General features: G+C 41.6%; 1 protein-coding gene across 1 annotated transcript; it reads right to left on the reverse strand.

Moving 5' to 3' along the window:
- Positions 1 to 8,700: 8,700 nt before the first annotated feature.
- On the reverse strand, positions 8,701 to 9,639 carry LOC142449794 (olfactory receptor 7G3-like). Its single transcript, XM_075551429.1, has one exon. The coding sequence runs from the start codon at positions 9,637 to 9,639 to the stop codon at positions 8,701 to 8,703; it is 939 nt and encodes a 312-aa protein (XP_075407544.1).
- Between the last annotated feature and the right edge of the window lie 2,884 nt (positions 9,640 to 12,523).

The following is a 12,523-nucleotide window of genomic DNA, read 5'->3' on the forward strand; positions in this document are numbered from 1 at the left end:
TGTAATGGCTTCCGCTTCACTTCCGCCTTCTACATCTCGCGGGACCCCATTGGCCGCTCTAACCCGGAACCGTGGGGCGGAGAGGATTCTGGGAGATGTAGTACTCAAGATTGGCTTACCTTGGCGGCTTTGTGCAGGTGGAATTTAATCAGCTAGCACATTTCAATTTCTAAGTGCTTTAAGTGCCCGAAGGCTGGATCCTCAGGTTCCATACAACAATTGTGTAAACCACATCTGTACATTCATTGCCCTCATCACTCTCAAGACATTTGCTCTCCACTTAAGTCCTTGGCATCCTCCTTTTTCCCCTCCCTCCCCGCTCTCCCCACCCTATGAGCCCTTGATAATTTATAAATTATTATTTTGTCATATCTTGCCCTGTCCGACGTCTCCCTTCACCCCCTTCTCTGTTGTCCATCCCCCAAGGAGGAGGTATCACGTAGATCCTTGTAATTGGTTCCCTCTTTCCAACCCACTCTCCCTCTGCCCTCCCAGTATTGCCACTCACACCACTGGTCCTGAAGGTATCAACCGCCCTGGATTCCTTGTGCCTCCAGCTCCTATTTATCCCAGTGTACATCCTCTGGTCTACTTGCAAGGTAGAATGTGGATCATGATAGTTGAGGCGGGGAGGAAGCATTTAGGAATTGGAGGAAAGCTGTATTCTTCATTGTTGCTACATGGCACCCTGACTGACTCATCTCCTCCCCTAGACCCCTCTGGAAGGGGACCTCCAGTGGCCAACAAATGGGCTTTGGGTATCCACTCTGCACTTCCCCCTTCATTCACTCTGGTAATATTTTTTTCTGTTCTGATGATGCAGTATACTTGATCCATTCGATACCTCGTGATCATACAGGCTGGTGTGCTTCTTCCATGTGGGTTTTTGTTGCTTCTGAGCTAGATTGCCATTTGTTTACCTTCAGGTCTTTAAGACCCCAGACGCTATAATAGCCGGGCACTATCAGCTTCCTTCGCCCCATGTGCTTATGCACCCATTTGTTTTCAGCAATCGTATCATGGAGGTGTGCACACAATAATTTTATTTTCTTTTGTTCTTTGATGCCTGATAACTAATCCCTTCGGCACCTCGTGATCACACAGGCTGGTGTGTTCTTCCGTGTGGGCTTTGTTGCTACTAGGAATTCTTATTGCTTTAAGTTATAAAATTTCCACCCCCAGGCCAAAGGTTACCCTGAATCCCAGGGTGTCAGGGACAGAATAGGGGCTTCTGCACTGCCCACTAAGAGAACGAACAAATACCTTAACCTTGAAGTCAGGCTACAGTGAACATTATAACCCATGACAGTACCTAGAGATAAACTTGAAAGCATGCCGACCCAGAGTGGGAGCTGAGATAAAATTAAGAGACTCAAGAAAGAACTAAGCAACTAATTTGAACAACCCACTCCCCCGTTGAAAATGCAGCTTTCAAACTAGAATTCCCCTTCTCGTCCAGAGTGAAGTGTGTCTTACCTATGCTCAAGGTGTCCTCAACTTGAGAGAAGGACCTGCTTCATTTCTTTTGAGCGATCCTGCATCTTAATAAAATTGTGACTCAACTCTTCTCTGTGAGCGTGTACAGGTGAGCACAGCTATCTCTGGATCCTTACAAAATCACACCGGTCCTGGAACTTGTTAGTTACCCTGTAGACGATATCCTGGACACTGAACTTCACACAGTGCACACATGAAATATTCTCTATAAAGGTGTTTTATTTTGGTGCTGTTGCTGTTCGGTTACATTGAGAGGATTCCAACGCACAAGGACCGTAGGTACCACAGATTGAAGCAATGCTCAGTCTCCAGTCATCCTCACAGTCCTTCCGATGCTCTTTCCATGTTTGGTCCTTTGCTGCGTTCACTGGGGCAATCCGTATTGCTAAGCGTGTTCCTATTTTTGCTGAAGCTCTAACCAAGCATGATGTCCTTCTCCAGAGATTCGACCCTCCTTAGATTCTGTCTGGCCATCATCATTTCCAAAACAGATTTGTTAATTCTAATTAGTATAAAAGTATTCCATATTCTTTGCCAACACCATAATTAAAATACATTAATTCTTTGGTTTCCCTTATTCATTGTCCACATTTGCAGTTCTCTGGTGGCCTGCATGTTGCTGTTATGATGAAAGTTTGCATTGATATTTCATATATCAGCAGGATCATCCATAGTCGTTAGCTTTCAGGGGGAACTTTTAGACTAAGACTGACTAGGAAGAAGGGTTTAGTGATCTACTTCTCAAAAAAAAAAAAAAAAGACAAGTCAAAAACAGAGGGTAGCAGAGGGTATATTACAGCTCATTTAAAATTACAAATGAAATTCCTGACTTCATTTTCTCAATATGAAATAATACCAACCTCATATTTAGCCTTGTCCAATTTTAAACTTGGGGACTCCTTCAGCCCTTTATTTGTCATCCCTCCTATCTTCCCACATCTGATCCACCAGGAAAGTTCTCATTTTTACCCAGAACCTGACCCTGTTCCCAGAATGTTTTGCTGGTTCCTGAGTCAAGAAAGGCAGGGGTGGAACCAGAAGATCCGAGTTAGCATGTTTGAAATAGCAGGGACATAAAACTAGGAGGCCCAGCTCCAAGGTGTCAGCACCTTTAGGGCAAGAGATGAGCTTGCATAGACCTACCTGCCTCTAGAGTTCTGTCACAGAGGGCACCTTGACTACATTTCTGATATGTCTCAGTTTCATTTTCTGTGTAAATGAGCCAGCCACATCCTAGGATTTTTGCAAAGCTAATGTGAGCAATACATAGTGTAACTCTGATCTTTTTCTCAGGAATACAAATGGACTAGGGAAATGAGATGTTAGCTGATAAGTCAAGAGAAGCCTTGGTCAGTTCTGCAATCCCTCCTCCCTAAGCGGATGGAAGCTCAGTGTCAGGCAGACCTGGCTCCCTAACTTACTGTGCAGGATCCTTACCACTTCCAAGAAAATGAATGGACTGGGGAATTTGGGGATCCCAAGTAATAGAGGGCAGGGCTGAAGGTGCAGGCAGCACATCTGACATGTTTTTTATCCTGCAAGTATGTCCTCCTAGATATACCACAGAAAAACAACTAGAACTAATACAAAAAAAAGAAATTAAATGGCATCAAGAATAGTGCATGAGTTCCAAGGGGTGATTGTGGTGGTGGTGTGTGTGATGGTGGTGTACGTCTCACAAGAGCCCAAGGATATTGAGATATGGGAGTGTGGATGGAAAAAAGGGCACGTGGGCTCTTGAAGAGAAGAGAAGAGGCTTCCAATGAGACACTCCAGAATAGGACAACATGCTATCTTCTGGACCAAGGCCCAGTAGAAAGGAGAACTAAAGGAGAAAAATTCCAATTTAGACTTGAGGCTGGAGCTGGGGATATTTACTAGACTCTTCCCACTGCTTACAAAGCTGGGAAAGAAATTTGAAATAAAGATAGTATAAATAACTTATGTTTGTTTTAAACAGTTATTTCTTGACATCTTATATCCAGAAAAGTTTACAATTCTCATGTTCATTATTCTTTTAAAAGTTCATTGTGGCAAAATAGATTTAAAATGACATTTGCACTTTAACCATTTTTATTGCACAATTCTGTGACAGTAATTATATTTATCTTGCTGTACAACCATTAGCGTTATCTTTTTTTAAAAAACATTTTATTAGGGACTCATACAACTCTTATCACAATCCACACATACATCAATTGCATCACCATTATCTTATTCTGAAACATTTTCAGAACCAAATCAGAAACTCAGTACTCTTGTGGTAGTCACATGATTTCCTGTCAACTTGAAGATATAGAAATATGTAGGGGTGGTATTCAACTTGTCAATCAAGTCACAACCTGATGGTGCCTCCTTCTGGGAGTGGCCTTCTGATGAGGATGGCAGTCCTGGGAACTTCCCCTTCCTTCTCTTTGCCCACGTCCTCCTGCTGGCTGACCCTGGTTACTGCTGGGACCCTGGATGTGTTCACCGCCTTTGTATACACACAAGTCTGCACCCACCAACCTATGATAATCCTGCATTCTGCATCGTGCTTGTGATTTTGTGAGGCTTAAAAAGGACTAATGGCCTCGTATTGGACTTAAGGACTTGAGTTGTACTGGGATGGGATATTTTTCTGATATATAATTAATTCTTGATATAAAGCTCTTTCTTACACATACACGAGTATCACTGGATTATCTAGTTATCCAGGCATAACACTAACCTTTAAGCAATAATTCCCTGCTTCCTCCTCCCTTCACCCTTTAGTAAATACTCATAAACTTTGGCTATAAATACAGCTATCTATATAATCCTATTCCAGATATCTCATATTGTAATGTTAGGGATAACTTTTATATGTTCTAGTCACTCCCACTAAATGATTGAGTCGGGTTATGAAAATGAAGTGCTTGTTGTCCAACAAGAAGATTGGATATCGTGGTTATCAGGTGCCATCAAGTGGGTATTGCCCCATCACAGCTCTACATACAACAGAACAAAAGAGTGCCAGGTGCTGGGCTGTCCTCACAATGGTTCTTATGATTGAGCCTATCATGGCAGCCATTGTGCCAAGCCACCTTGTCAAGGAACTTCCTCCTTTTTGTTGCCCCTCTACTTTACAAAACTGGATGTCCTTCACCAGGGACTAGTCTCTGTTGACAATGTGCGACAGAGCATGTGACACGAAGTCTCACCATACTTGCTTCTAAGGAGCATTCTGGCTGTACTCCTTCTGAGACAGATCTGCTTATTTTTCTGACAATCCATTGTACTTTCAGTTTTCTTAACCAGCATCATTGTTCAAACACATAGATTTTTCTTAGGTCTTCTTTAGTCAATGTCCAACTTCCTCATGCATATGAGACCATTGGGAATACCATGGTATGGGCCAGGGGCATGTCAGTCCTCAAAGTAACTCCTTGTTTTTCAACAGCTTTTCAGCACGTGTGCGGCAGATTTGCATAATGGAATGTGTCCTTTGAACTAGTGACTGCTGCTTTCATGAGCATTGACGGTGGATCTACGCAAGACAAAACCCTTGACTACTTCAAACATTTCCCCATTTGTCATGATGTTACCTATTGGTCTAGTTGTGGGGATTTTGTTTCCCTTACACAGCATTGTAGCCGTCTTTCAGGCGCACTCCTTTATATCGAGTTGCAGCTATATTGAAGGCTGAAATCCTCCATCTTCATCGGTGAGTGTTTTCAGTCCAATTCACTTTCAGCAAGCAAAGTTGTCATCTGCATTTCTCAGGTTCTTGATAAGCGTTCCTCCAATCCTTGTGCCGCATTCATTTTCATATCATCCAGACTGATCATCTGATGGGTATTTGAGCTTGTGTTCCATTGTGGTTTTAGTCTTGGTGTTGCTAAAGTAGCGTTGGTAGTGCGATGGTTATATAATTGGCTATCATTATGAATGTCAGTGATTTGAACAGATCAGTGGCTCCAGACAGAATAGACCTGATGATTTACTCTCATAACGTTATTGTTGCTGTTGTTGGGTGCCATTGAGTCCATTCCAACACGTAGGGGCCACATATTGGACAGCAGGAAAGACTGTTCTTTCCTGTGTCACCCCACAATTGTTGCTAAGTTTGAGTCTGTGGTTGCAGCCACTGATCTCACTCTTTTTCTCCGACCCCCTACTTTATTAAGCATGATGTTCTTTTCCAAGGACTGGTCTTCAGAAAACATGTCCAAAGGATGTTAGAGGAAATCTCACCATTCTCATTTCTAAGGAACTTTCTGGCTGTATCTTTCCTAGGACAGATTTGTTTGCTCTCCCGGAAGTCCATAGTACTTTTGTGATTTACCCCAAACCATGATTAGAATGCACAAACTCATTCCCCGTGTCCCTTATCCATCATCCAGTTTTGACTTGCATGGCCCACCTCGCTCCTCAGTTGTCTAACATGCTAAAGGGTCCTTTGAGCAGATTTGCTCAATGCAATATGCCATGTGATTCTTTTGCTACTGCTTCCATGAGGATTGACTGGGATTCAAGTCAAATGAAACCTTTAACAAGGTCAATCTGTTTTCCATTTATCTTGGTGTTCTGAGGATTTTTATTGTCTTTTTTCAATCAAGTTGTAATCCATCCTGAAGGCTGCATTCTTTGATTTCCATTAGTAAATTCTCCACATTCTCCTGACTTGAAGCAAGCAAGGTTATATGATCTGCATATCACAGGTTCTATTTAATATAATGCAACATTTCAGATGATTTGTTCAGTTTACAGTTCAACTAAGTATGATGAAAGGATATAACCCTGACTTACACCTTTCTTGATTAAATAATGTAGTATCCCCTCCTTATGTTCAAACAACTGCCTCTTGGTCTACATATCAAGGTTCCACAGGAGTACACATGGGAAATCCCAAGGGCCAATTCTACTCTGCCATGTAGGTTTACTCTAAGTCAGAATTGACTTGAGGACACACAATAGCATCAACAACAGCATTGCATCCACAAAGCCCTCCCTTTTAGTTTGGAAACATGAGAATAACACTAAGGGTTAAAGTTCTTGGGCCTCAAAAGTCTGACTCTTGCTTGATTTGAGGTTTAGCAATCAGTATTTATATAAACTTCACAAAATATCAACAATTCCACTAAGAAAGACAATGTTCGAATACACTTTTTAAATCAAAAAGATAGCTAATAATTAGAAGCAGCTGTTCTTCCTTTAAGATATCTGCTACAACAATGTCTTTTAAAAATACAAAAAATCTGAATGCTCATAAGGCATCACTAAAATGAGACCAGGATGGAGGTCCACGTAGCTGAGCTAGATTTTGAAGTAGACGTGGATGGTGCTGACTTTAACCTTGAGGTGGTCTAAAAGAGGCGGACGAAGGGTTTTAGCAATCCACTTTTAGAACCCCCTCAAGGATAAAGTCAGGATCTCCATCCTGTTCGCATTTTAGTCATTGCGTATGTGCCAAATCACACCATTACATAATTGCCCAATCACAGGGAAACTGACGCAGCCAAGTTGACGCAGAGTTTTGAGAGAAACAATTCAATCCATGGCATAGTCCATAATATCGAGTACACATTCATTTTACAGCACAAACAGAACATTTCCTAGACAAGGGAGCTTCAAATGGCTTGTGGGGAAATTCAAATACCTTTTCATTCTAATTTTCCATGATCTCCTGAAGACATTTCCTATTTGTAGCATCAAGCAAATCTGCATACATTTCAAAATATTAAAATCATACGGAATATGTTCTCTGACCACGATGCCAGTTTGCTAGCAATCACTAACAAAAGAATGAAAAGAGTATCCATATATTTGGATATTAAGTGTGCTCACATATAACCCCTGTAGTTTACATAAGAAAGCCCAACCGATTTCATTCAATTACCTTTCCATGTACAGATTCCAGGAGAAAGGAGGACAAAGTGTAGAAGGAAGGGAGGCAGAGGGGGTAAAGTGAGGATTGGTTTACTCAATATACTCATGATGTGGAAGCAAACGAGTGCCCGCTGCAAGGTCGCTGACTTGAGGATTGCATACCTAATAATTATTCATTTAATTTTGAGAAATTAATAAAAAAGAATTATTTTCAGAATAATTTTAGGCTTTCAGAAAAATTGAAAAGAAAGCACAGAAAGCTAGCCTGTACCTTCTCTTTCCCTATTTTATTTTATTCTTCCTTGATAAGAAGAGGCTTGGTGGCATAGAAGGCTGCTAACCAGAATGGGTCAAACCCGTCAGCTACTCTGTCAGAGAGAGGTGAGGCTATCTGCTCCCATAAAGAGCAACACTCTGGGAAATGTCTGCTCTGGCCTGTAGGATCGCAATGAGTCAGAACTGACTGTACGGCAGCGGGCAGTGGGAGTCCTTAATACAGACCAATTGCTGCAGATCATAGGGTAACCTGTGAGAGGTGCTGGAATGAAACGGACTTGCTTTTCTGGGTCCTTAAGGCTTTCAACCTTGTGAGTGAAGCTTACTGATTTTCTAGGACTTTTTATTCTGGGGAAATATCTGAGTTTTTCTTCTCTTAGAGAGAAACTCACCCGTCTTCCAGTTTTTATATATTTTCCTCTGCACTATATTGGATCATCTCAGTTAACGTTTCTAATATCACTTGTAAGAGTGTGTTATGACTCTTCTACAGGTATATAAACTAAACTCAGAGAATTAATACTTTCCTCACTGATCATTCGTATATTCGTGTTTTCATACCCAAACATTTCTATCCATGTTAACACGTATTTATCCTTATATTAGTTCATGCAGTTTATAAACCTGAAAGCTTTATAGGTCGTTACAGGAGCTGGCTTGGCGCATTAGTTTGGGCTTGAAATAGCCAGTCAGTACAGTGTTAAGCTACTTGATAATTGGGTAATGCAACCAGGTTGTGCTCAATCCCTAATCTAAATGTTGGTGGTCTAAACTCACCCAGGAAAATCCTGAGGACTTTCTCCATAAAGACCAGAACTATAAACCCCCTGTGAAAGAGTTCTTCTCTGTGATGAATGGAGTCCCCAGTAGTTACAATTGATAGAATAGCAATGGTTTGGTCTTGGTTTTCAAAGACATAGGAAAACAGGAGTTAATACAAAACTACTTGACTTGATAATCCATTTGCTAATTAGATTGCAGGAAGAATTGAATCAGAGAGGTGTCAAGATCTCTGGCATACTCAGCATTTCATTTATTTCAATTTTTATATTCCCATGTCCAAGGCAGATGACAGAATTACCGAAAAGAAGATATTGCTGAGACAAGTGTTCTCAGGGCTCCCTTCAGGTCCCTATTCCTCAGGCTGTAGATAAAGGGGTTCATCATGGGAGTGACCACAGTGTACATCACCGAGGCCACAGCTCTCATACTGGAAGATGGATTAGCTGCAGAACTAAAATAGACCCCAAGAGAGGTCCCGTAGAATAAGGAAACAACAGCCAGGTGGGACCCACAGGTGGAAAAAGCCTTATACTTTCCACCAGGTGATGGGATTTTCAGGATGGAAGAGACAATGCACATATAAGAGAAAATGATCCCAGAAAGAGGACCTATACCCAACAGGCTAGTCGAAATATACACAAGGATGTTATTGATGAGGACATCAGAGCAGGAGAGCTTGAGTATCTGAGCAAGTTCACAGAAGAAATGGGGGATGTCCAGGTCTGTGCAGAAGGACAGACGGAGCACCATCAGGATGTGGAGCAGGGCATTCATGGTGCTAATGAACAAAGAGAGTAGAATCAATAGGCCACAGCGGTGGCGGTTCATGATGACAGTGTAATACAAAGGGTGACAGATGGCCACATAGCGGTCATAGGCCATAACAGTCAGGACTAAATTGTCCATACATATAAAAGCCAGGAAAAAATATCCCTGGGTAAGGCAGTCTCTGAAACGGATGGCTTTATTCGCCATCTGGATGTTCACGAGCATCTTGGGGACTGTGGTGGAGGTGAAAGAGATGTCAACACAAGACAGGATGCAGAGGAAGAAATACATGGGGATGTGGAGGTGGGGGTCAAAGCTGACAGCCAAGATAATGAACAGATTACCTAGCACAGTGACCAGATACATGGACAGGAATAGCCAGAAGAGGAAGGGCTGCAGTCTTTGATCATCTGAAAGGCCGAGAAGGAGAAATTCCAAAATGCCTGTGTGGTTTTCTGATTTCATGGTGTTTGTTAGTGAATCTGAAACAGAATGAAATACACACTTGGAGTTAATTATTTTATGACTTAAATTTAGTAATTCAAAGACATTTATTTCACTCAGTCCCCTCTACTCTTTCCGTCCTTCAACACATACTTTTCTGAGTGAGTTCCATAAATATTTGTCTAGTGATACAGTACATACTATTGTTAGAACTAGTATTCCGTTATAATCATCTCTGAATACAGCATCAAACTTGTTTAGAAAAATAAAAAAGCCTGTTGAGTTTTCCAACTCATGATGACCCCATGTGTGTCAGTAGAACTGTGCTCCATCCAGTTTACAGTGGTTGCTTTTTTGGAAGTCAATCTCCAGGTCTTTCTTCCTAAGCATCTCTGGGTAGACTTGGAACATCTCTGGGTAGACTTGAAACTCCATCTTGTCCATTATACTGTTTGTACCACTTCTCCCAATACATTAACATTGAGTCAATTCCAACCCATATCAATCATCTAAATTAGAATAGAACTCCCGGAGCTACTTTCCAAGGTTGTGATCTTTACAGAAACATGTCGCACCTTTATCCTGTGGTGTGGCTGGTGGCTTTGAACTGATAAACTTCCATTTTGCAGCCAGGCTCTTAACCACTGTACCACCAACTCTCTCTAGGCATCAGCCAGGGATGCCCAAGCCTGGTTAGATGACTTTATTTCCTCAGAGTATTGACTAATGTAGTTATCTAGAGTATCTGCATCTGGTCACAATTGCAAATCACTCATTTTCTTAGAAATAGCTTGGATTTTGGACTGCCTCATTGTCAGCATTAAACCATTCTTTTAACCATTCTATAGTTTCTAGTTCTCTCACACATCACCATTGAGACCTGTCTACTTAGAAATAATTGCTTCCACTAGAATTGCTGGCATTTGTCTTTTGTTATCAGCCTCTAGTGAAGGACTTCAAAAGACAAGGCCAAATTAATCTGTAGGGTTTATTATACAAGTAGCAGGCACATAGAGAAGAGTCCTGTCTGATGCTAATGGTTTTCTCATCATTTCCCCTCTCCTTTGGCCCCATGAATGGTCTGAGTGTAACCATGGAGTTAGCACACCTCCATATCAGCCAACTCAATAAAACCCAGGGTTCTCTTTTCTGTCATGGAGCTGATTCCAGCTCCTAAAAATCCCATAGGACTGAGTAGAACTGATCCACAGGAGTTCCAAGAAAGCAAATGTTTACAGGAGAGTCTCATTATTTTCCCATGCAGTGGGAACATTTTATAGGAGAAAGAGTCACGTTGTTTTCCCATGAAACGGTTGAGGGGTTCCAACCACCACGTGATGGTTACAAACCACTGTTTAACCCATTGTACCACCAGGGTTCTTTTAGACACCAGGAACAATTGTGCTCCAACACTAGTGTGCGTCAGAATCACTCGCAGGAATGGTTAAGACACAGACCTCTGGGTTCTACCTAAGACCCACTGATTTAAAGGATAAGGTTCCAGCCCCCACAGCAAACTCACCACACCGGAGACAATTCAGAGCCAAAGCCACCCCACAGCACAGTAGAACTTGCCCTGTGTGTTTCTAAAGCTATAAATCTTTATGGTGGGTTCAAATACCTGACCACTGCATAATCTACTATGCCATGAAGGCTTCTCGGTATAGGTTAGGGCACAATAAATTTCATTATTTAAAGAGTTCAGCTGTGAACCCAACGTTTTAAACCCATCCATTATTCCATGGGAGAAAGATGTGACAGTTGGTTTACCTCTTCTTGCTTTTATATAGAATGCAGCCATAGAAACCATGTAGGGTAGTTCTACTCCATCCTTTTGGTTCACTATGAGCCAGGATCAACGGGATGGCAATGCGTCTTTATACTGGCCCATATATCACTCAGAAGTACTTAGGTGTAGGATATGCTCTACACTGATTAATGAAACAAAGAAAAATCCTATTCCACACAGAGTTTACATTCAGAGGTATAGAAGTTAGGATTGCAGAAAGTATTTTGGGGGTGGGGGGTGGGGATGCAATTCAATCTATAACACATGGTGTTATAGTATTAGTTAGGTCTGAACCCAAATCTTCTGTAAAGCCAGAAGTGAAATCATTGAGCCTGCTTGAGCTTTAGCTTCTCAACTGTGTAACAGGAATAACAATAGCATGCCAACCTTTCAGGATTACAAGTGAAAAAGAAAAGGCAAAACCCACTGTACAGAATGTTGCTCATATTACTTTTACCACGCTTACTGTTATCCAGGCTAATTGAAAGGTTGTAAGTTCAAGTCCACTCTGAGATATCACAAAAGAAAGCCCTGGCAATCTTATTCTGAAACACAGACACCAAAAATTCTATGGAGCAGTTTGACTCCAACACACATGCAGTGAGTTACCATGAGTAAATTCTCTGAAGCAACTGTAGTTTGATTTGGTTCTGGTTTCTGACTTTGGCATGCACCAAAGTCACCTGGAAAGCATAATAAGAATTCAGAAGAAATTAACACAGAAGCAAACACAAGGAAACAAACCACTTTATAGATTTCTAGGCTCCGTTCCAGTTTTTGATTTATTAGATCTCTAAGAAAGTGCCTTCCAAAGAACTCCCCAGGCATGCTCAGACAGCTGCAGGATCCCCAGTGCAGAATTTTGGTGCACCTTGTTGAACAATTTCAAGACAGTGGCAGCAGAGTATAAATCAAGCTGGTGTATCACAGACCCACGGAATCGTCCCTGGATGCTGGTTCAGGGACATTTGAGACCCACTGTTTCAGGCTTCCAACTTAGTTAACATAAGTTTTCCCTTAAAGGAGATACCTAATAATAATAAAAGCATATTCTCTTACCTTTGGAATGTGTAAGGGATTTCTGTATTTACACGTGTCCCCACAGAGGGTCACAAG

Source organism: Tenrec ecaudatus, chromosome 1 (genome assembly GCF_050624435.1).
Source record: "Tenrec ecaudatus isolate mTenEca1 chromosome 1, mTenEca1.hap1, whole genome shotgun sequence".
In the NCBI taxonomy this organism is placed as follows: domain Eukaryota; kingdom Metazoa; phylum Chordata; class Mammalia; order Afrosoricida; family Tenrecidae; genus Tenrec; species Tenrec ecaudatus.

Bases quoted from the DNA above. Each gene is read 5' to 3' on its own strand.
- LOC142449794 (XM_075551429.1), bottom strand. From the start codon at position 9,639: ATGAAATCAGAAAACCACACAGGCATTTTGGAATTTCTCCTTCTCGGC.